This window comes from Amphiura filiformis, chromosome 16, assembly GCF_039555335.1.
Source record: "Amphiura filiformis chromosome 16, Afil_fr2py, whole genome shotgun sequence".
Lineage (NCBI taxonomy): Eukaryota > Metazoa > Echinodermata > Ophiuroidea > Amphilepidida > Amphiuridae > Amphiura > Amphiura filiformis.
Genome location: NC_092643.1, coordinates 5517634 through 5543829, shown reverse-complemented (window position 1 = coordinate 5543829; position 26196 = coordinate 5517634). Strand labels below are relative to the sequence as shown.

The 26196-nt window shown below is 38.3% G+C and overlaps 1 protein-coding gene across 1 annotated transcript in view; it reads left to right on the top strand.

Moving 5' to 3' along the window:
- Positions 1–26196, top strand: part of LOC140136473 (uncharacterized) — a 124264-nt gene that overhangs the window by 60249 nt on the left and 37819 nt on the right. The window contains exons 21-35 of the mRNA XM_072158195.1: positions 6445–6555; positions 7668–7832; positions 9587–9662; positions 10185–10228; positions 13168–13278; positions 15359–15472; positions 17497–17610; positions 18149–18313; positions 19203–19370; positions 20198–20365; positions 20869–20985; positions 21910–21976; positions 22842–22885; positions 23795–23867; positions 25421–25467. Coding sequence (XP_072014296.1) covers positions 6445–6555; positions 7668–7832; positions 9587–9662; positions 10185–10228; positions 13168–13278; positions 15359–15472; positions 17497–17610; positions 18149–18313; positions 19203–19370; positions 20198–20365; positions 20869–20985; positions 21910–21976; positions 22842–22885; positions 23795–23867; positions 25421–25467 — 1584 coding nt within the window. The remainder of the gene's footprint in view (positions 1–6444; positions 6556–7667; positions 7833–9586; positions 9663–10184; positions 10229–13167; positions 13279–15358; positions 15473–17496; positions 17611–18148; positions 18314–19202; positions 19371–20197; positions 20366–20868; positions 20986–21909; positions 21977–22841; positions 22886–23794; positions 23868–25420; positions 25468–26196) is intronic.

Below are 26196 nucleotides of genomic sequence, written 5' to 3'. Positions count from 1 at the left end.
TCCAATCCCAGCAGGTTGGTATAGGGCATATCATATACTAGTAGTCATAGTGTGAGATTCAAAATGTTGCTCTAACGGGGTGTGGCCATACCTGTGCTGCTCCAATCCCAACAGGTTGGTATAGGGCATATCATATACTAGTAGTCATAGTGTGAGATTCAAAATGTTGCTCTAATGGATGTGGCCATACCTGTGCTGCTCCAATCCTAGCAGGTTGGTTTAGGGCATATCATATACTAGTAGTCATAGTGTGAGATTCAAAATGTTGCTCTAACGGGTGTGGCCATACCTGTGCTGCTCCAATCCCAGCAGGTTTGTATAGGGCATATCATATACTAGTAGTCATAGTGTGAGATTCAAAATGTTGCTCTAACGGGTGTGGCCATACCTGTGCTGCTCCAATCCCAGCAGGTTGGTTTAGGGCATATCATATACTAGTAGTCATAGTGTGAGATTCAAAATGTTGCTCTAATGGGTGTGGCCATACCTGTGCTGCTCCAATCCCAGCAGGTTGGTTTAGGGCATATCATATACTAGTAGTCATAGTGTGAGATTCAAAATGTTGCTCTAATGGGTGTGGTCATACGTGTACTGCTCCAATCCCAGCAGGTTGGTATAGGGCATATCATATACTAGTAGTCATAGTGTGAGATTCAAAATGTTGCTCTAACGGGTGTGGCCATACCTGTGTTGCTCCAATCCTAGCAGGTTGGTATAGGGCATATCATATACTAGTAGTCATAGTGTGAGATTCAAAATGTTGCTCTAACGGGTGTGGCCATACCTGTGCTGCTCCAATCCCAGCAGGTTGGTTTAGGGCATATCATATACTAGTAGTCATAGTGTGAGATTCAAAATGTTGCTCTAATGGGTGTGGCCACACGTGTGCTGCTCCAATCCCAGCAGGTTGGTTTAGGGCATATCATATACTAGTAGTCATAGTGTGAGATTCAAAATGTTGCTCTAACGGGTGTGGCCATACCTGTGCTGCTCCAATCCCAGCAGGTTGGTATAGGGTATATCATATACTAGTAGTCATAGTGTGAGATTCAAAATGTTGCTCTAATGGGTGTGGCCATACCTGTGCTGCTCCAATCCCAACAGGTTGGTTTAGGGCATATCATATACTAGTAGTCATAGTGTGAGATTCAAAATGTTGCTCTAATGGGTGTGGCCATACCTGTGCTGCTCCAATCCCAACAGGTTGGTTTAGGGCATATCATATACTAGTAGTCATAGTGTGAGATTCAAAATGTTGCTCTAATGGATGTGGCCATACATGTGCTGCTCCAATCCCAGCAGGTTGGTTTAGGGCATATCATATACTAGTAGTCATAGTGTGAGATTCAAAATGTTGCTCTAACGGGTGTGGCCATACATGTGCTGCTCCAATCCCAGCAGGTTGGTTTAGGGCATATCATATACTAGTAGTCATAGTGTGAGATTCAAAATGTTGCTCTAATGGGTGTGGCCATACCTGTGCTGCTCCAATCCCTGCAGGTTGGTTTAGGGTATATCATATACTAGTAGTCATAGTGTGAGATTCAAAATGTTGCTCTAATGGGTGTGGCCATACCTGTGCTGCTCCAATCCCAACAGGTTGGTATAGGGCATAGCATATACTAGTAGTCATAGTGTGAGATTCAAAATGTTGCTCTAATGGGTGTGGTCATACGTGTGCTGCTCCAATCTCAGCAGGTTGGTATAGGGCATATCATATACTAGTAGTCATAGTGTGAGATTCAAAATGTTGCTCTAATGGGTGTGGTCATACGTGTACTGCTCCAATCTCAGCAGGTTGGTATAGGGCATATCATATACTAGTAGTCATAGTGTGAGATTCAAAATGTTGCTCTAATGGGTGTGGCCATACGTGTACTGCTCCAATCCCAGCAGGTTGGTATAGGGCATATCATATACTAGTAGTCATAGTGTGAGATTCAAAATGTTGCTCTAACGGGTGTGGCCATACCTGTGCTGCTCCAATCTCAGCAGGTTGGTATAGGGCATAGCATATACTAGTAGTCATAGTGTGAGATTCAAAATGTTGCTCTAACGGGTGTGGCCATACCTGTGCTGCTCCAATCCCAGCAGGTTGGTATAGGGCATATCATATACTAGTAGTCATAGTGTGAGATTCAAAATGTTGCTCTAACGGGTGTGGCCATACCTGTGCTGCTCCAATCCCAACAGGTTGGTATAGGGCATATCATATACTAGTAGTCATAGTGTGAGATTCAAAATGTTGCTCTAACGGGTGTGGCCATACCTGTGCTGCTCCAATCCCAACAGGTTGGTATAGGGCATATCATATACTAGTAGTCATAGTGTGAGATTCAAAATGTTGCTCTAACGGGTGTGGCCATACCTGTGCTGCTCCAATCCCAGCAGGTTGGTTTAGGGCATATCATATACTAGTAGTCATAGTGTGAGATTCAAAATGTTGCTCTAATGGGTGTGGCCATACGTGTGCTGCTCCAATCCCAGCAGGTTGGTATAGGGCATATCATATACTAGTAGTCATAGTGTGAGATTCAAAATGTTGCTCTAATGGATGTGGCCATACATGTGCAGCTCCAATCCCAGCAGGTTGGTTTAGGGCATATCATATACTAGTAGTCATAGTGTGAGATTCAAAATGTTGCTCTAACGGGTGTGGCCATACCTGTGCTGCTCCAATCCCAGCAGGTTGGTTTAGGGCATATCATATACTAGTAGTCATAGTGTGAGATTCAAAATGTTGCTCTAACGGGTGTGGTCATACCTGTGCTGCTCCAATCCCAGCAGGTTGGTTTAGGGCATATCATATACTAGTAGTCATAGTGTGAGATTCAAAATGTTGCTCTAACGGGTGTGGCCATACCTGTGCTGCTCCAATCCCAGCAGGTTGGTTTAGGGCATATCATATACTAGTAGTCATAGTGTGAGATTCAAAATGTTGCTCTAACGGGTGTGGTCATACCTGTGCTGCTCCAATCCCAGCAGGTTGGTTTAGGGCATATCATATACTAGTAGTCATAGTGTGAGATTCAAAATGTTGCTCTAACGGGTGTGGCCATACCTGTGCTGCTCCAATCCCAGCAGGTTGGTTTAGGGCATATCATATACTAGTAGTCATAGTGTGAGATTCAAAATGTTGCTCTAACGGGTGTGGCCATACCTGTGCTGCTCCAATCCTAGCAGGTTGGTTTAGGGCATATCATATACTAGTAGTCATAGTGTGAGATTCAAAATGTTGCTCTAATGGGTGTGGCCATACCTGTGCTGCTCCAATCCCAACAGGTTGGTTTAGGGCATATCATATACTAGTAGTCATAGTGTGAGATTCAAAATGTTGCTCTAATGGGTGTGGCCATACCTGTGTTGCTCCAATCCTAGCAGGTTGGTATAGGGCATAGCATATACTAGTAGTCATAGTGTGAGATTCAAAATGTTGCTCTAATGGGTGTGGCCATACCTGTGCTGCTCCAATCCCAGCAGGTTGGTTTAGGGCATATCATATACTAGTAGTCATAGTGTGAGATTCAAAATGTTGCTCTAATGGGTGTGGCCATACCTGTGCTGCTCCAATCCCTGCAGGTTGGTTTAGGGCATATCATATACTAGTAGTCATAGTGTGAGATTCAAAATGTTGCTCTAATGGGTGTGGCCATACCTGTGCTGCTCCAATCGCGGCAGGTTGGTTTAGGGCATATCATATACTAGTAGTCATAGTGTGAGATTCAAAATGTTGCTCTAATGGATGTGGCCATACATGTGCAGCTCCAATCCCAGCAGGTTGGTTTAGGGCATATCATATACTAGTAGTCATAGTGTGAGATTCAAAATGTTGCTCTAATGGGTGTGGCCATACGTGTGCTGCTCCAATCCCAGCAGGTTGGTTTAGGGCATATCATATACTAGTAGTCATAGTGTGAGATTCAAAATGTTGCTCTAATGGGTGTGGCCATACCTGTGCTGCTCCAATCCCAACAGGTTGGTTTAGGGTATATCATATACTAGTAGTCATAGTGTGAGATTCAAAATGTTGCTCTAATGGGTGTGGCCATACGTGTGCTGCTCCAATCCCAGCAGGTTGGTTTAGGGCATATCATATACTAGTAGTCATAGTGTGAGATTCAAAATGTTGCTCTAATGGGTGTGGCCATACCTGTGCTGCTCCAATCCCAACAGGTTGGTTTAGGGCATATCATATACTAGTAGTCATAGTGTGAGATTCAAAATGTTGCTCTAATGGGTGTGGCCATACCTGTGCTGCTCCAATCCCAGCAGGTTGGTTTAGGGCATATCATATACTAGTAGTCATAGTGTGAGATTCAAAATGTTGCTCTAATGGGTGTGGCCATACCTGTGCTGCTCCAATCCCAGCAGGTTGGTTTAGGGCATATCATATACTAGTAGTCATAGTGTGAGATTCAAAATGTTGCTCTAACTTGGTGTGGCCATACCTGTGCTGCTCCAATCCCAGCAGGTTGGTTTAGGGCATATCATATACTAGTAGTCATAGTGTGAGATTCAAAATGTTGCTCTAATGGGTGTGGCCATACCTGTGCTGCTCCAATCCCTGCAGGTTGGTTTAGGGCATATCATATACTAGTAGTCATAGTGTGAGATTCAAAATGTTGCTCTAATGGGTGTGGCCATACCTGTGCTGCTCAATCCCAACAGGTTGGTTTAGGGTATATCATATACTAGTAGTCATAGTGTGAGATTCAAAATGTTGCTCTAATGGGTGTGGCCATACCTGTGCTGCTCCAATCCCAACAGGTTGGTTTAGGGTATATCATATACTAGTAGTCATAGTGTGAGATTCAAAATGTTGCTCTAATGCGTGTGGCCATACATGTGCTGCTCCAATCCCAGCAGGTTGGTATATCATATACTAGTAGTCATAGTGTGAGATTCAAAATGTTGCTCTAATGGGTGTGGTCATACCTGTGCTGCTCCAATCCCAGCAGGTTGGTATAGGACATATCATATACTAGTAGTCATAGTGTGAGATTCAAAATGTTGCTCTAATGGGTGTGGCCATACCTGTGCTGCTCCAATCCCAGCAGGTTGGTATAGGGTATAGCATATACTAGTAGTCATAGTGTGAGATTCAAAAATGTTGCTCTAACGGGTGTGGCCATACTTGTGCTGCTCCAATCCCAGCAGGTTTGTTTAGGGCATATCATATACTAAAGTTTGTTCTGTTTATATAAGGCGGAAAAAATAAGACTCATAGCACCATGTATTGATATAGAATGGGCGTGCACGCAGTTGGCTTAATGCTTACACTAGTTGTGCATTGCGAATGCGTCACTGGCGCACGCTTTATGTGAATTTACGCGGCGTGAGTTGGGACTTTATTGATACGCGCAGTAACAAAAGCCGAATAATTTCCGCCTTATATAAGCTGAACAAACTTTAGCAATGGTAGTCTGCGATTCAAAAATCATGAGTGATCAAAAGCTGGTAGAGTTTCACAATTGATAGCAGCATGCAATCACTGCCAGCATCGGAGTGTCAAAGTTCCCTTGAAGTTAACTGGCTTGAGATTTGACGCTTAGGCATGCTAGCAACATATCCATTAGATATTGGCAGTCACTCTGCCGATCAGCAATGGAAGTGGTGTCGGAAGAAAATGCTACGCTCCGAGCGATTGCTTAGTGTGATATGATCTTAAGGCCGAAACAAGTTTTTATATGCACAATAAAGTATTTTACTACATGTAAGTTCAGTGATTTTCCAGATGATTTAGAGTACATGTATGTTAATGCAATTTGATACTATTAGGAGTTAATTTGGCTTCAGTTGACATCAGGAATTTATTGTTGGGGGCTTCCCATCTGTCAAACAAATGTGGATGCCATCCCCTTGACACTTGACCTATCTTTTAGACCATAGCTTGTTTCCCTTTATTAAGTTCAAATTTTGTGCCTGTAAAATGTAAAACAGCCTCAGAAAGCCTTATTTCAAACTAAAAACATAAAAAAATTAGCAAAATTTGCCCCCACAAAAAAAAGGAGACGATCCTGTATAAACAGTAATCGGAGTGCCCATCTCTCTTTCATTGGCGATTGGGCCAGACTCTTCCATGTAATGTTGCTATAGGGGGATCGCTACACCTCCTCCACAGCGAGTCTGTTACCTTCCCAGCATTTAAGAATGCCGGTACCCATGGGTGGAGAGGAGTAATGGAGATAAAGTGCCTTACTCAAGGGCACAACACGATGGCGTCGCCGGGGCTCGAACCCGCAACCTTCCGATTATGAGTGGGAGCTCGTTCCGCTCGACCACCGTGCCCCCATCACACAGATATGACCTTATTCATTGGGTAAAATGTTATCATCTCCACCCCTACCCCACTCCCAATGGATGCCTAAATGCTTCGTAAAGCAAAATGCATGTGAACTAAAAAAACCCAAAAATCTGATGGAGTAACTTATTACTTTGCTTCAGACCCATGTGCCTCACAACCATGTCAGAATGGAGCAGCCTGTGTACCAGCATCTACAAGGTTATATATCTGTATGTGCAACAGTGGCTTCTCTGGAACACAATGTGAAAACTGTAAGTTGAATGTAGTCAATTTATTCAGTATTATCAGCATTAAAACAACAAGTAATAAACTCTGTTAAGAATGTGAAGATATAAGCCTAGCTTTATGTAGAGCCCCCTCTCAGGCAAGCTGAACTTGCGAAAACACCATAGAACATTTTATTAAGTCTGCATAGTTAACTGATGGCTTTGATGACTGGGAAGGCCATGACTCATTCACATTTTATCCTTATCTTGATACCCTACACAAAACCTCCACCTGGCTCATACATGAAGCAATAAGATGCATTATGGCTAACAGGGAAAACACAAGACGGAATCTAGATGTTGTGTCAAAGGTCAAGACACGACATCTAGCCCCAGAGGGCACTGGTCTATTGTAATTACTGCTACCTTGGGTTGTATTTGAAGTTGGTATCCCTTGCCCAGGGCCCAATGATTTTGTGTGAGAAATCACATGACAGCTTGCAAAATTTGCTTACCTCCATCTAATTTGATTTGGTCTGAACAATTTGAATTTTTCTTTGCAATTCACGTTTTTGAAGTCAAATTTAAATTATGTAGTTTAAATAGATTTTTGTCATGTTGCTAAAAAAGAAACAAAATTACAGCAGTGATAACTGTAGGTAATATAAGCCTATATATTGCAAGTCTAAATTGCTCATGATTTTAATGTAAACTTTATACAAGCTTAAATCTCAATCTTTCTTCAGAGTGCAACAATTTTGTTTTTGTTATTAAATATATTATGAAGATGTTACTCTTTTGGGTGCTTGTGTATTTTATTTTTTTTATGTACTTTTTTTTGTTTGTATTATATTGACTTAGGATATTGCATATCCTGACAGAATTAGCCATCACATGGAGCATAGGGATCCTGATATTATTTACAAATTTGTTATTACAAACTTATTATTTTATCAAAATAAATATTTTGTCGCAACAAAACATTGCTTCCATAGCATTAGTAGGTCAGTGCTGCACATTGCACCAGACTCCCCAGGTTTTCGAATTAAGAACCAATAAATAAATCAATACTAAAAATTACTCATCCATAAGTAACCAAATTTCATGTCTAGTAATATGGACTATAATTTTAATATGATTATGATTATGATTTGTAGCCATGTGCCCTCCTGGAGTATCAACATTCAACTGCTTTGTGGATCCATGTCAGACTGCACGTTGTCCAGCCTACCCTAATGCCAGATGTGTATCTAATTACTGTGGAGGATGCAATGCTGACTTCTATGATAATGGTGTACAATTGAGCTCACAACAATGTGCAGGTAAATATAACAATACAGGGTGTATCAAAATGATTGGTATCTATCAGTTTCCAGTGATTATGGACAAGAATGCCATATCGAAATGCAACCTAGGAGCTATAGATTATGAAAGGTCTTAAAGCTATAAATCTTGGGCATTTCAAGAGGATCCGATGTTGCATATTGAAGAAGCAAGCTTGTCAATAAACACCACAAATGATGGGTACCCAACATTTTGATACATCCTGTATGTATAGTTATAGTTTGTTTGGCTTAAAATTGGCAAAAGAAAATGACTCATAACATCATGTATTGAAATGAAATGGTGTGCATGCAGTTGGGCGCAGCACTTACTCCAATGGCTGGCATGCACTTATGGAATGAACCCAAGCATAAGTTGGGACTTTACAGATGTGGAAACAAAAACCAAATAAATTTTGCCAATTATAAGCTGAACAAAGTTTGGCTTGAGGGAAAGGTGGGTTCAAGTTCAGGTCATGACAATGATGATGTTTTTTTCCTTCTTTTGCCAAACTTGAGGCGGGGGATAAGTTGTTAATTAAATCAATAACATGGAAAATACAGACAACTTTAATGAACCATTCTTGATGCAGTCTTCAGTGAACGGCTCTTGTCAGAGCCAGCAAACTTTTAAAAATTAGCAGATAGGCGAGGTCTGCTTGTTTCTGTAGACAAGGGGCAGTCTTCAGTGAACGGCTCTTTTCAGAGCCACCAAACTTTTAAAAATAAGCAGATAGGCGAGATGTGCTTGTTCTCTGTTGACAAGGGGCAGTCTTCAGTGAATGGCTCTTTTCAGAGCCATCAGTAGGCAAGGGGCGGTCTACATGTCTCATTCGTAGGTACTTTGTCCTGAAGAAGTCAGAGCTACTCCTGACGAAAGCTTGACAGTTATAAACTTGTCCGACGGCGAACCCGCTAAAAATCCACTAATCATTGTTGATGTTACAATGACCATGACTATCTTAGCCCTACTATATAGGGCCTTTAGATCCATGCTATATTACAAACCCTGACTACATCCAGAGAATTGCTAAATCCAGTGACCGCTCCCCCAGATAATTATGTCTATTTTTTTCAGGTGGAGCAGTCACTGGGTTTTAGTGGTTCTCGGGTATAGTGTGTTTAAAAGGCCCTATAGTAGGTATAGACTACCTTGGGTTGTATTTGAAGTTGGCACACTAGGTCTGATACACACTTGACATCAAGCACATACTATGTGAGGACTGCATTTAATAATGATTTGGAATACAAAATACAATTTTAACTTTATCTCTCATTTTCCCCTGTAAAAAATTGAATAACTGATTTAGGAAATACTAGCCACCATTCACACCAGCTAGCACACAATCATGCAATGTCCAAATCAATCAATCAATCAATCTTTATTTCATTCAAAATACAACAATACAATAACAGCAAAACAACACATTTGAATGAGGTGATGCTCAGAAGGCCAAAAAGGCCTGAACAAACACCCCTTAGGCTATTTAGCCTAAGTTTCATAATTTATCTAATAAAAAACAATTTCATACAAACAAACACCCCCCACCACCCTCTTTCATACCATTCATGTAGAACTAAGCAGAAAAAAAAGATAATACGGTGGCCAGCGCCCATGCAAATTGTTTGACTTTGTCACAATATGCAATCTGCAGATCTCATAGTATATGTAGCCTAATAGAGATTCTCGTCAAACTTACCATGTTATTGCCATAAATATTACTAAACTTGTCAATTTCATTGATTTGATTTAGTATCCCAGTGTATGCATCAAGGAGTGCAGTATGGTGAGGGTCAGACCAGGGCGGCTGGTGACGGATGTAATATGTGGTAAGCAATATGACGTTTTATCATTTACGCCAAAAATAATGATGTCGCCTGTGTTATATGAGACGATGCACAACAGCGGCTAAAAACAATACCTTTATTCTCATTCTTAAACACTTCAATTCAAATAAAAATATCATAAGTGTTACAAATTTTAATCAAATTAAATTCTACATTTTACAAGGAATTACCTAGTGCTTAAAATCGATCAGTCCCGTTGTTGCAGTGCGCCTCCGATTGGTTCAAATAGCGAGTACACGTATCGCGTCGATGCACATGCGCTGACCTGTGTGATATCACACGGGTAAGAACCTATAAGATTGTCAAGTGTTTAAGAATGTCTATTAATTAATGTTGGGCAAAACAATATTGTATAATATTATTCATATCAGCTGTGCGAGTGGTAAAAATAAGTCTTGTAATAAAAACTTGTATGCGCAGCTGATGTGCATTGCCTGTTGTGAGAAGTATAGTGCTTGTATGTACTGAAATACTAAACAATTACTCATTTTTACCATATTACAGTGGCTGTATACAAGGAAATTGGATATGTACGACTGTTCCATGCTGTAAGTAACACTGGCAAATTGTCTTGTCTACTTATAACACACAAACAAATTAAAGAATCAGACTTAAAAACAGCATTAAAATTGTAAATCATATGAGAATCATTTCATTCGGTAATAGGTTGGTATACTAAACGCTGGCACTATATCAAGTACTGAAGTCACATGACACTGAATAACACCTCAGCACCATCAGAGCAGGAAAAAAGAATGAAAATCAGGACAGCCTGATTCTGATTTTCCGTTAGCTACCACTACCACCATCACTATTTCTAGCAAACAGTCTTGCTACTTTCACCAGCACAATTTGTTCACATTATTAATCCTCTCCATGTGGGCATCTACTGCAGATGACAAGTTTCAAATTTTCTTTACAAATTCAAATATTTCAGAATTGTACATTTCATGACCATATTTGGTATCAGCATGAAAAATGCATTGAAATGAGTACAAACAAGTCTAGTATTGGTTCAGTGGTTCTTGAGATAGCTCTGGATATTTTGAGAAAAAATCTCAAAATTTGGACTTTTTATATTGAAGCCTATGCCTAGCCTGCATTAAGCATGATGCTTGCACTGACCCTGCTACAGGAACATTGGGCTATAACAGTTGAACTCCACACTACCCCTGTTGAAGATTTTGGAAATATCTTCCACAGGGGGAGTATGTTTTTCAAATATAATTGGTCAGAGTTAATCATTTTGAAACCCATACACCCCTGTATTATGGCTTCCACAACTGGAGTGAGTATGTCAGATGGAAGTTACCCAATTGTCTATTTGATTCGAAACTCATACTCCCTCTGTAGAAGACTTTTGTGGATTTTCAATGGAATAGCACATTGTACATGTCTTGTTGTGATTGGCTGATCTATCTAATGAGATATCTAAACATTGCATTGACTGATAATAAAGCAGTGGTGTATTGGGTTATTCCAATTGAAATCTATTCCACCCCTTAGGCTTGTGGAAGATATGACCTTAATCTCCTCCTTCACACAGGGAGCATAAATTTCAAATGGAGACACCATTTAGGTAACCCTATTTAAAATTCACACTCTGTGTGTGGAACTTTAAGGCCATATCTTTTATATCTGGAATAGTACATTGAGTAACTTGTCCCCTTATAGTTATAGGCACTAATCAGAACAGTGGCGTAGCCAGTGGGGGGCAGGGGGGCTGGTGCCCCCTCCCGCTCGTCATGGCCGTCGGTTCATGCTGAAAAAAATGGGTTAACAAAAGACTATTTTTTACCCAGGGTGACCGGAAAAAGTGGAGAATTGTAAAAAAAATTATGAAAAATTGTTAATTATACATAAAAATTGTGCGTTTTTTATGTTGTTACCGCCTAATATTTTTTTTTTTTTTTTTTTTTTTTGCTCTTCACTTTTTCAAACCATGCAAACAAAAAATTGGGTCAACAAATCACAACTTCCGTCGGCAAAAAATATTTCCGTCGGTACATTTACAAGCTGTGCCCCCTCGGTTCCAAAATCCTGGCTACGCCACTGAATCAGAACATGCATCATCAGCATGTGGGAAAGGTTTGTGGGACATATATGTCACACAGTATAGTTATTGGTTAAAATGTAACATTAGGAACACTATGTCTTTTAAGATTATGGTCTGTGATGATAGCAATTCCTATAAACTATTATTTCTATACATTTCTATACCAAACAGATATGAATCAAAATTGAATACCTGAGTGGAAGAAGGGCCCAACTCCATCAAAACTGTTTTTGAGATATTAAGAAAAAACGTAATATTTGGAAAAGTTTTATAGACAGAATGTTTTCATCTTCAGGCGACCTTTAATATATGAACATACAATATTACATTCATTCGAAATTATATATGATGTTTCCATGGCAACGGTACAGGTCTTAATACGAGCTGGAGTTGGGCCCTTCTTCCACTAATATACTGCAAGTGCCAGTTCCGTAAGCAGATGCGTTATAAATAGCTACAGAAATTTGATAATTATCCATTAATTGCACAAGTAGAAGCATGTAATATGTTAGTAAGACAGTTTATTGTTGTGAAAAGCAGATTTCATGGATGAACAAAATTCCTCTCTAACCCAATATTTGTGGAAGAAGGGCCCAACTCCATGGCCTTTCTTCCATGAAAACCATGATTAAGTGTACGTGGAAGACTATTTAGAGAGTGGATTTTGGATCATCTTTAACACACAAGGAAGAACAGTCTGCTGGCAATAAAATGCTGGGTCTAACTCATTTTTGTAAAAAATGGAGTTGGGCCCTTCTTCCACTCAGGTATTCAATTGGTCTTCTGCATCACATACTGTCGTATCTCAGAAGGCTGATGTGTGTGACTCTTTATTAGCATTGTTGTATTTCATATTGTTATTTTTTATTTCAGCATGCTGCTTCTTTCTTTTATAATGGACATGAGATTTTAATATTGTTATAATACTTTTACACTTAAAAGGGCATTTCGTGATCCACAGCCTCAACCCCCACTTTTCTCAAAAAAGTTGAGATTTTTATATCACTGGAAACCTCTGGCTACATAATGTTTATGTACCATATATTTCTTGCAGATTTATTCGTTCAGCAAAAATATCGTCAAATTTTAATTTCGTTCTGGTATACCAGAACGAAATTACAACAGTGGCCTATGGAGCAGTGTAATACACATAATCATGCATTACTTGCAAACGCAAATTCCGAATCAACTGAAGTTTTGGGAATAAGCTTTTTTTGTGGATATCTACTGAAAAATGTCATAAAAGAGGATGTCAGGATCACAAAATCCTCCTTTAATATATAAATTTAATTTTACTGTGGATCTCATTACAATTAGATGACAAAAAAATCACACAAGGCAGCCCTTTTTGATATGACAGTTTTGTGATGCAGACGACAAATTGTTTAATACTTAACCAAGCTATTTGTTTGTGTGTTTGTTTGTGTACAGTTGATCCATGTAGCAGCCAGCCATGTCAGAATGGTGCAGAGTGCTATCCAAATGGCAATTCCTATGTCTGTAGGTGCACTGCTGGGTATACAGGCCGAAATTGTGACACAAGTACATGTAAGTATCAAAATTTGACTTTTTATGTTGAAGCCTATTGCTAGCACGCAGAGCATTAAGCATATAATAATGGATATTGTCTGTTGCTTCCTTTTGTGGGGCCACCCTGCACTGACCCTTGTCTTGAATATAGATATGTGAGTGTAAATTTCCTGATTTACTCGGATCATGAGATATCTAAACATTTTATTGGCTGATAAGCAGTGTTGTATTGGGTTCTACCAGTTGAAATCTATACACCACCTATGGAAGACATGACCTAATATAATCTCCCACACAGGGGTGTGATTTCAAATCGAGTCACCATTTAGATAACCCCATTTGAAATTCACACTCTGTGTGTGTAAGATTAAGGCATAGGGCTTGTATGGATTTCAACTGGGATAGCCCATTGAGTGACTTGTCCCCCTTTTAGGCAGTAATTAGAACATCAGCATATAGGAAAGGTTTGTTGGACATTCACACAGTATAGTTATTTTAAGATTATGGTCTGTGTTGATAGGAATTCCTATAAACTATCATTTCTATACCAAACGAATATGAATCAAAATTTGTCTTCTGCATCACATACTGTTGTATCTCAAAAAGCTGCCGTGTGTGACTCTTTATTAGCATTGTTGTATTTCATGTTGTTATTTTTTATTTCAGCATGCTGCTTGTTTCTTTTATAATAGACATGAGATTTTAATATTGTTATAATACCTTACAATTAATATATAAATTTAATTTTACAGTGGATTTAGATTAGATGACAAAAAATCCCACAAGGCAGCCTTTTTTGATATGACAGTTTGTGATGCAGAAGACAAATTGTTTAGTACTTAACCAAGCTATTTGTTTGTGTGTTTGTTTGTGTACAGTTGATCCATGTAACAGCCAACCATGTCAGAATGGTGCAGGATGCTCTCGAAATGGCAATTCCTATGTCTGTAGGTGCATTGCTGGGTATACAGGCCGAAATTGTGACACAAGTAAGTATCAATATCTATGTCTGTAAGTGCACTGCTGGGTATACAGGCCTAAATTGTGATACAAAATTGGGCTATTCCATCCTCACTACCCCTGTGGAAGATTTTGGAAATATCTTCCACAGGGGGAGTATGAATTTCAATGGAATTAGCACAATAACCAACTCTATTTGAAACTCGTCTTCCCTCAGTGGAGGATTTAGGTTGAATCTTTTTCAGGGGGTGTACGAATATCAAACGGAGTTGCCTAATGTGTTCAATCCATTTGAAATTCATACTCCTTCTGTGGAAGATATTTCCAAAATCTTTCACAGGGGTAGTGTGGATTTCAACTGGAATAGTCCATTGCACACAAAAGCTATCATTACACTTTTAAGAAGATTTTTTGTTGAAATGAACATTAATGAGAAAACCAATACATTCAACGGTGGGGGAAATTTGTTCTGTACATACCTCATTCAAATTCCATATGACTTGATGTGAGCAAAGTGTGGCAATTTACGCACAAAAAAGGTAAGATATTGAAAATAACAAATTGAGTTGCGAAAAAATGTGAAAAACGCAGAGTCCATTGACATATATGTAGTTTGAAAGACTTTTGAAATGTTATCTCTTTGAATTTGCTTATGAACATATGGTTACTTGTTTGCCTAAGTGAATAAGTGGAAAACAAATCTGTTTACACCTTCAAATGTGCTCAAAATTTACACACAGCTTTGAATATAATAGTTGTGAGACGTAATTAGTTAAAACTTTCTTATACTATGTTTTGTAATGTTTGAAGTCTTATCTTCATGTGAGAAATGGTAGAAAGTGGTATTTATGTGACTAAGTGGTATTTTGTGTGTACCCTGGACCAGTCTTTAAGGTAGACACCTCCGACCTCGAGGCAGAGAAGTCAGTGGAAATCATAGTGATGGAGGTGTACCTCGGGCTACCATTTACTATGTGAGAGTCACTCAAAAAAGTTGACTAAAGCTACTGGCAAAAAGAAGTTGCAATGTAGGCTATATGTTAGTGAAATAAATATAAGATATGTCCTTTATCATATTAGGGCTGACATGACATCTTGTATAAAAATTATGTTTATTTTCTCTATCAACCAGAAACGGATGAATGTGCTAGCAACCCATGTGTGAATGGTCAATGTGTTGATGGGCTTGATTCATATGATTGCACATGTAATCCTGGATGGACTGGCACCAACTGTGATCAAAGAGGTAGACCTTTATTTGAAACTTTTCATATAATTGGCTTCTAGCAGTCATATGATTGAGAGGTGTAGATATGCCCAGGGTAATCAGATGAATATTCAAGGCCCAGGGGGTACTACTCATATTTGATTTGGGTAGTGACATGCCTCCAAGAATCTGGAAGTGGCACCCATATTTTCCCCCAAAATAAAACCCATTTCAATACCTGAGATTTGGTGCTAAAAATAGAACCATTTACAATACCCGAGGCCCAGATTTTGGTCCAAATGTAGATATGCCCAAATTAATCAGAGGCATAGGTGTACTACTCATGTTTTGTTTGGATGGGGACATACCTCTAAGAATCTGGAAGTAGGACCATAGTTATGTAAATTGTACAAAATCCAAAATAAATCTGACCATTTCAATACCCAGAAGCCCAGATTCTCAGCCAAATGTGAAAATTTTATCAAATTCTGTATGTTTTTGGGAAAATTGACTTATTTGTTTACAAATTTGAGAAGCTTTTGAAAGAATGACCAATCTATATACCAATTTTCACAAAAAAGGACCATCCTTATAAAAAAAGTTATATACCAGAAGATATACAATGAGACCCATTTCAATGGTACATCCCCTTATAGCAAGTTGTACTGACAGCTTCTGTGAGATTTTGGCCTGAAATTATGCTCCAGGAGCAGATGCACCAGTAACATGCTCCTGGAGCATGAATAATCTGGAGTAATATTCCAAGTCTAACATGCTCCAGGAGCATATTTGTTATATGCTCCTGGAGCATTATGCATTCAAAACATGCTTCTGGCGCATGTTGGACTTAGAATATTACTCCAGATTATTCATGTTCCAGGAGCAGCTGCTCCTGGAGCATTATTTTGGGCCAAAATCTCACAGAAGTGTACTGACAACATCAGCTTCAGTTATAAACAAACAAATGAAATTAGATGATTTTCCTGGAGCATGAATAATCTGGAGTAATATTCCAAGTCTAACATGCTCCAGGAGCATATTTGTTATATGCTCCTGGAGCATTATGCATTCAAAACATGCTTCTGGCGCATGTTGGACTTAGAATATTACTCCAGATTATTCATGTTCCAGGAGCAGCTGCTCCTGGAGCATTATTTTGGGCCAAAATCTCACAGAAGTGTACTGACAACATCAGCTTCAGTTATAAACAAACAAATGAAATTAGATGATTTTTTTTCAACTTTTCAAATATAATCATGGTCAAAATGTGTTGGGACACTTATGAAAAATGTATGCTATATTATGGCTTTATTTCCATAATTTTTAATGTGATGAAATAGAGGTTTCTTAGGTGTCAAGTCTATACCTTTTCCTAACACCCCAATCCTTGCCCTTCCCCACCAATCAATGTTGGATGCCACTAGGCGTACATGACCAAAAAAGTAGGACTTAACATTGATGGGGGAGATGAGGCTTATTTACATTGCCCTATCAAAGTTGCCCGAAGACTTATGGCCACCACTGTAGGTATTATTTATATATGTGACCCCTCGGCACAACTGAGCCCGGATGTCGCCAGTGCCACTATTGAGATATGCTCCATCGAACTTAAAAATAAACAATAGGAAACAAAGGATTTATTGACTGTTTTATTGATTTTCACTACTTAAATGTCAAGTACTATAGACATGATATACATCATTTTAAAGCTAATTTCAAGCAGAATATTTTGGTTGAATATCTCAAAAATGATGATTGGCGACTTCAGGGCTCAGTTGTGCCGAGGGGTCACATATTTGATGACATCAATGTGTGACATGACTTGATCTGATTCACTCAGACCATTTGAGCTCAAATGTTTTCAGTATCTCCTGTGGGTGTTTAACTCCATGCAGACATCTACTTCAGTACACATATGGTATGAATTTCAATTGGGAATGGAGGCACTTCTATGTACAATTGATATAGCTGTAAGGCTGAAACTCCGGAGCTATTCAGATTCAAATCAAGAGGACTTATCTAAAATGACTTTTTATATTATTATTATTATTATTACACTTCAGGTGGTATTACATGTGCGAATGTACGATGTGCAAATGGAGCCGCATGCAGAGAATCAAATACTGGACCTGTGTGTGTTTGCCCAGCAGGATTTACTGGGACTCTGTGTGATACACGTAAGTAGAGTCATCATGACAATGATTGATATGTTAAAATACAATCTCTCTCCATGTGGTGTAGATTTCTTTTTTGACCTTGGGGGGGGATGGGGTTGGAAAAAATTTCTTTAAGTTTAGTGATTCCAGCCCCTTTGGGCGATAACATTTTTTTAGCTTCAATATGGTGCAAAAGTGGAATAAATTTGCACAAAGGGCAAAAAAATTGCACTTTTGTGGCTAAAATGACCAAATATGAGGTTAATTTTGGTCAGAAATCCACATACAAGCATCAAAATTGGGGGGGGGGGGGAATGATTGTATGGACCATCCCCTTGAAAAAATTGGGAGGGATTTATCCCCCCTTCCCTCCGGGATCTATGCCTATGTTTCTCTCCATTACCCCCCCCCCCCATCTGACCATATTTAACAACAAAACAATTGACAGATATGGATAATGCATGGTTCATAATTTGCTTGCACCATCTAGTATTACTCCTGATTCCAGAAAACCACCCCAAGGTTCCTAATCAAAATGCTATGTCTTTGTATATTTCAGAATCCTGCCCTTCTGGGGTACCAGTAGTCGACTGTTTTCTGGATCCATGTCAGTTCACACGTTGTTCAGCTTACCCGAATGCCAGATGTGTATCAAATTACTGTGGAGGATGTAATGCTGACTTCTATGTCAATGATGTAAAATTAACAACCCAGCAATGTGCAGGTAAAGGCAAATTATTTTCTGACTCAAAACAGACCACATGAACTTTTGTCAGAGGTAGATTCAGGATTTGAATAATGCAAAATACCCTTGGGAGTGGATTACTAGAAAATTTGCTATTATTACCCAGACATAGACTGTGATGTGATGAGGGCCAGATATTGCATCTGTCTCTGCTCTGCTGAGTGTTGGATAATTTGTGCCCATCCACCACAAACTGGTCGTAAAGTCGGCATTTTCCATTTTGAGATACAACCAAAAACAGTAATTGGATTTCTATGTTGAATATACTAGGAATTTGACCTTTGATGAACTACAACTTCACTTCCAGATGTCCGATGAAGCTAGTTGAGGTGTCATTTTGAAGCTGAAAGTGAATTCTTTCAAAATCTGCAATAAACAGAAAATGATCTAGAGCCGACTTTACTACCACTTCGTGGTGGATGGTCACATTTATGTATTCAGTGTGAAATTTGGATGGAATGCATGACATTCAGTGATTTTTTACACATTGTGTGATTTGATGTATTCCATTTGGTTTGGAGTGAGTGACATACCGTAAACGTTCGCCTAATGGAGCTATAGGCTCCCTTGACATAACTGGAATTTTAAAGACAAACTAAAAGTGCTCTCCCGTAAAAGTCCCACCAACAAATAAGGGCACATTCCCTTAATTATTGTTGGGATTTTAAGAGGAGGGGGTTCTCTATTTGTACATGAAATTTACCCCAAGGCAAAGGAGCCCATGAGCGCCATTATTAGGCAAACGTTTACGGTATGTTGTTCTGGTATTATCAAAAAGGGGGCCCTTTATCACAAATTTACAAAATAATTTGGAATTTATCGTGCATAATCAAAAAAAATAATGCTATAATGTCTTTGTATATTTAAGATGTCTGTCCTCCTGGACTAATATACGACTGTTTTGTGGACCCATGTCAGCTCACAAGTTGTCCAGCCTACTCTAATGCTAGATGTGTATCTATATATGATTCTTGTGGACGATGTAATGCTGTTTTCTTTGACAATGATATACAATTGACTGCCGAACAATGTACAGGTAAATAGTAAGGTTATAAATATCGCTACAGGCTTTTGATCACCAGCTATTTTTTGGTCATATGATAAACACCACCAGCAGATCTGAGCCAACAAAGTAAATAAGGATAGAGTGCCCAGCTCGCCACACCGATAAAGTCGTCTGCTCCAGGTTACTTGTTGCCAGTTCGTTATAAAACGACATGGCATAACTGGGCATTAACAGCAGAGACAAATAAATCATTTAGAAGCTGCTGACGAGGATGCACCCAGAAAGCGATTAACCTCCCTGCTAAAGCTGGCCCTCTATCTAATGGCTGGAATTTGGGCAGGTAGAGAATTCCATAATTGGGCTGTAGATGGTAGAAATGATCTTTCATGGCTGACAAGGTTTGATTTTGGGACTTCCACTGCTAGGTCATGGGATCTCACAGACCGTCGCAACCTGGGGTCATGGACATGGATGTCTGGCATCAGCTGGCATAACAACTCGGGGGCCTCCTTGTAAAACATACGATGGAAGAGGGTGGCTGCTCCAACTGCCCTGCGTTTTATTTTATGTAATATTGCTAAATTAAAAGAACGCAAGCACATCATCTAAATCTGGAAGGTTTCATTAGTGTTGCCAGAGAAAAGACACCACTTTTGCCCCACATTTTAATTCTAGTTTTACTCTGTGATGATTTTATGATTGACCTTGAGATCAAGATAATCATGGGTGCTGCTTTCTTTAGTTGATTGTACAAAGCACATGCTGGGTTTTTTATCTAGCCTTTCCCATGTGGTCATCAGTCTGATCCAGAGAATACCTATTCTAATCCAAATGCTGTATGTTATTGTATATTTCAGTACAACCCTGCCCTCCTGGAGTACCAGTATTCAACTGTCTTGTGGATCCATGTCAGTTTGCTACTTGTTTGCCTTTCCCTGATGCCAGATGTTTATCAAATTATTGTGGTGGATGTAATGCTGTCTTCTATGATAATGGTGTGCAATTAACAACCCAACAATGTGCAGGTAAATATTGATTATTATTTGACCACATCAAGCTTTCTCAGAGGAAGATTCAGGATTTGAAACATGCAAAATACCATAGAAAAACAGTGGTATGATCGCCTTGAATTAAATATAATAAAGTAATTTTTCACCAGGTTCACTATAGGTCATTTTGGGGTCATTTTGAATCATCCAGGGTCAAATTGCCATAGATTACAGCAGGTTCATGAAATTTTGTGGGAACAACCACCAAAATGTGACAAAAAGTCAAGGTCATTCTGGGGTCATTCAGGGTCATCAGGGGTCATTCAGGGTCATCAGGGGTCAAATCACTGCAGACTACTTCAGGTTCATGAAATTTATTGGGAAAAACCATCATAGATGCATATCAAGGTTGAAGAATTGCGGCCGATGCTTTGTGTCAAGAGCTGTGCAGTCGAGAACCGTGAAATTCTAGTTTGTTATAAAATTATTCATATACAAACAAAGTTCAATATAATCATGATGTTGTTTTCTGTTTCCAGAGGATGGTGATTCTTGTGTTAGCAACCCATGTGTGAATGGTGATTGTGTTGATGGTACCAATACATATGATTGTACCTGTGTGCATGGATGGGCGGGACAAAACTGTGATCAACAATGTAAGTATTTTGACGAGTCAGTGCAAGTACATCATCATATTTTGGGCAAAATTTAGTTATTAATGGAATATGAAAATATAAGTAAATGCACACCTTTAAAGACATTTTACAAGTCATAGAAACAATAAAATTTTAATTGAATATTCAAAAAGTTAAAAAGCAGTAAATAAGCAAATAAATTGAAAAAGCTTCTCCAATTGAAAATGAAAAATCTTCTGCAAAAATGCAGATATGTTGTTCTTGCACTTTGTGGCATTTTGCCTACATTTTGTTTGGTTTATCGTGTCTGCTTATGTGCACAGTGATTTTCATCACTTGTTCTAGTACACTTTTGTATTCCCATTGATCCCTCTTGTTTTTGTAGGTTTAACACTTCTGTAGGCCTTACATGGAATTGGTCATTTTTGGCTATCAAACTTTACTTATACCTACATTTTTTTGTTTTTTGTCCCCCCCCCTGCATACTGTCTAGTCTGTATTTACTTGTTTCTCCACATCATGTTGGTGCACCTTGCTAGTTGTTTGTATTCTCTTGTATCATTTATTGATCCTTGATGTGTTTTGTGTCCACATCCTTTGGATTCGCCATTACCCACTCTTTTGCACATACAAATTTGCAATGCTGCTATAAATAACCTCCTACTTTACTGGCAAGCATTGATGAGAAAATAGTATGGTTTGGAAGCTGGGCTTGGTTATATGACTAATTAACTATACCTATCACACTATGATGTAGAGTTTTTAGGCCATTAGATAAACAAATCACATCCAGACTGATTCAGAGGGTAAATAGTGGTGAACTTCCTGGTCAGGTGAAAGAGAATTTTTTTGTGTGTGCAGAACTTCAAATTTCACAACTAATTTGCACGGAAGAAAAAATTAAAGTACAGTACTAATTTTGATAATTTATATCTTAATTTCCAGTATTTTGTAGGGTTGGTGATATGGTGTACACAGAAGGGCAGTCATGGAATGATGGATGCAATGGTTGGTAAGTGTACAGGGATTATAAAACTATAATATGTTTGAGGAGAAGAACAATATTTTGCAGTAAACCTTTGACGAGCACATACTACCATGATGTTGCAAATTTAATAATAATAACAAAGCATACAGCGCAAAGTTCTTTCATAAATTTCCATTTGGCAACAGCAGATCGCCTCAAATTACCTAATTGATATTTTATAAGGCATACTAATAATTAATGTCCTCCTTTCTGTGGGCTTTAACAAATAATAGACCTACATGTATAGGCCTACTTGGCTTTATCAGATTTAAATTGTGGGATATATCAGATTTGATATATCCAGCATCCTCTAGATTAAAATCTTGATTAACTATGTGCCATGGGGTGGTTTGATTTCATTTAATTTGATTAAATAATGTTAGCTCAATCCATCTCAATATGTTTTATGTTTTAACTAGATATTACTTGTGTAATTGTTTTTAGTGTTATTATTTTGAATAATTGTAAATTTAACTTTGAATTATTTAAAGATTTATGTATTTTCTTAAAGTTCTTTACATCTGTAAGATAATTGTTTTTAAAACGATCTCTTATCATGTTTTGTAATAACCTGTATATAATAATGTTCTTTTATATATCTATCTTTTAATCTTGTTTTTATGTTTAATATTTTACACCACGGACGTGTGGAAGAACAAATATTTTTGAACATGTAACCGTGTATAAATAAAGTGAATGAATGAATGAAAGCTTTAAATTGAGAGCATTCACTCAAAGAGTTGGTGTACCCATGCAAGCATGTTTAAAAAGCATATTTTTAAAGACTTACATGTATATAGATATTCTGGCCAACACTATTTTAAAATGATTAATTTATACATTTTTGCAGCGGATGTCAAAATGGCCAAATAATTTGTACGGCACGTTATTGTGGTATGTATCAAGCTCTTTATATATTATTTCTTATAGAAAAGACCATTGTGGTATCTCTAAAATCATTTAACATCATCATCAAGTATATTAAGTCTCGTAGACGTAGATTCTGGGGGATGGGGGATAAATCCCTCCAATATTTTGATGGGGGGATGGTCCAACATTATGTTGATGCCTGTATGTGGGTTAACCTTGTATTTGGTCATTTTAGTAAATAGTACAAATTTTCCACTTTTGCACCATATTTCACCAGTTTCACTTCAATATCACAGAAATTTGGTACATTGGTACTTATAACTTATTCTGTCGTCAAAAGGTGGCTTCACAATACTCATGAATACTTTTTTCAACTCCACCCCCCAAGTCATGCTAAGTAGTATTGCTCCCTACTTAATAGTATATGTTACTACTCCTGTCAGAAATATCTCCCTGTATGCAAAGCTCCAATTTTGGCATATCTTCACAACGTCATTGAATATGACCAGTTGAGCATGTGAAATATCCGCATTGTCAATATGCGCAATGACAGTGATACAGTCTTTACTGAGGACTGAGGAATTACTGCAATTACTCCATTAGATCAGAAGTTATGTAATAGAATAACCATACTGGATTGTCACACATGTGGACCAAAAATAGTCTGCTTTTGCCTATAGGGTGAATATCAAATTGCATGCCATTACATATACATTGCATACAACAAGATCAACATTTACCAGATATATGCTGAAACAATCTGGCAGTATATTAGATCATTCCCATGTGTTAACAAGGTGGGATAGGAGAAGGGGGGGAGGTGACAAAAACATAAATGAGTCATATGCACATCACAATACTCAATAATGGACAAGAATTTTCAAAATGTGATACATAATTGTGTTAGGTGTTTATTACAATCTTTTCTTTTAGCTCCATGTGAATACCAATTCCAACAGTTCTCTACAGGCCAGTCTAGACCTGATGATGATGGCTGTAATACATGGTAAGGCGATATGAAACATTAGGGTAATCAAAATGATTGAAAGAAATATGTTTTTTAAAAATAGATATAGGGCTTATATGCCCTTCATCTTGTTATTGCTTATGATGATAAAGGCAACTACAATATACCACTAAAAGGGACTAATAGTTTCTATATTATTAAATTAATAATCAAAGTTAAAAAAATAACTAAAAAGTTAACATTGAAATAAAAGCGACCTAATATAGGTAACATGTGACATTGTTGGAAGACACTAAGCCTACATTGTACAGCAACAGGCAATTAAATAGAGTTTCACAATTTTAGCATTTGTTTATTTTTTAGCCCTTTTTATCAAATTAACATATGAAAACAATATCTTACAACAATTTTACAGATTTATTCATCTCTTTAAGCTGTTATATATTTTAAGTTTTTGCATGAATTACTGATAGTGCTTTTTTAATTTTTAGGGCCCGTACCTATTATATACATGGTGGCAGCTTAGCTAGGGAATCTCTTAGCTTCCCTCAGCTTTCTTCAACTGCAGCTTTTTCCAGCTTCAGTGGGTACTTTTGTATTTAAGTGATGAAATATGGAAGATAATATGCCAATTCTGTCATGAAGTATGCATGAGATATAGTAATACTTTGTGACAGACCAGTGATTTGGCAGTAGTGCAAATACACATCTTACATGATATAGTGAGCACAATGTGGAAAAGCTGGGCATATGCCTAGCCCAATTTATCCCAGCTCTCCCAACCAAGCTGAAAATTGAGCATATGCCTAGCCCAGCTTATCCCAGCTCTCCCAACCAAGCTGAAAATTGAGCATATGCCTAGCCCAGCTTATCCCAGCTCTCCCAACCAAGCTGAAAGTTGAGCATATGCCTAGCCCAGCTTATCCCAGCTCTCCCAACCAAGCTGAAAGTTGAGCATATGCCTAGCCCAGCTTATCCCAGCTCTCCCAACCAAGCTGAAAGTTGAGCATATGCCTAGCCCAGCTTATCCCAGCTCTCCCAACCAAGCTGAAAGTTGAGCATATGCCTAGCCCAGCTTATCCCAGCTCTCCCAACCAAGCTGAAACCCAATTTTGTAGGTACAGGCCCTGCCTACGCCTACCTACTGCCTATGTCAAGTGGTGTCCTCGAACTGTGATGGCCCTTAAGGTACTTTGAGTTATGAAGCTTAACTGATCAGTACAACAGGAACATGTCATGTGTAGCTATTTTAATCTCATGTACAAATTGGCCAAAAATAATGATTTTGGGCATCAAAAGAGAGTCCATGTTGTTTTTCATAACCTTAGTAAAGGTTTAGGCCTAAGATATCATCATCTCCAATGGTGGTACACCACCCATACTGTTCTATGGTCCATTTATTGTGATAACAATGGTAAACATTGACTTATAAGGTTTGTCGGGCACATTTGTTCAATATATCAGTATTGTGCAGTAGGGATTACAAAGAGGCAAAACATTTTGCGAATTTAATACCAAATTATATGAAAATTCAAAACCACATGAATAATCAGTCCACCCACCTTTAATTATGTGACATATTTTTCTTACAGTACATGTGGAACAGATGGCAGATGGGCATGCACTGAAATTGCTTGTGGTAAGTACTGTACTTGCAATTTAGGCTATTCCAGTTGAAATTCATACACCCCCTGTGGAAGACATGGCCTTAATCTTCTATTCTAGAATGTGAATTTTGCATGGGGTAACCTGAATGTATGACTAAGTATGAAATCTATACCCCCTTGTGTGGGATTAAGGTCATGTCTTCCATAGGGGGAGTATGGATTTGAAATGGTATAGCCCATTGGATCACTATAGAGCTTAGAAAGAATTAAAAACCAGTAATGGCTGTATGACATTACTGTGACAACTATTTTCCAGAATATACCAGCTAAGAGATTAATATTTTGTTTGATAGAAACAGCTTTTCCCCTGCAATTAGCTAACTAAATAGTGCCAACATTTTTGCTGGAATTTATCCTTCTGCAGGAAGGATAATTAAAGGACGATTTCGTGATCTTAGCTTCCCCTTTTTATGACATATTCAGTAGATATCCACGAAAAAAGCTTATTCCAAAATTTCAGTTGATTCCGATTTTGCGTTTGTGAGTTATGCATGATTATGTGTATTACACTGCTCCATAGGCCACGGTATACCAGAACAAAATTCAAATTTGACAATATTTTTGCTAAACGAATTAATCTGCAAGAAATCTTTGGTACATAAACATTATGTAGCCAGAGGTTTCCAGTTGAATAAAAATCTCAACTTATTTTGAGAAAAGTGGGAGGATGAGGCTGTAGATCACGAAATGCCCTTTAGATT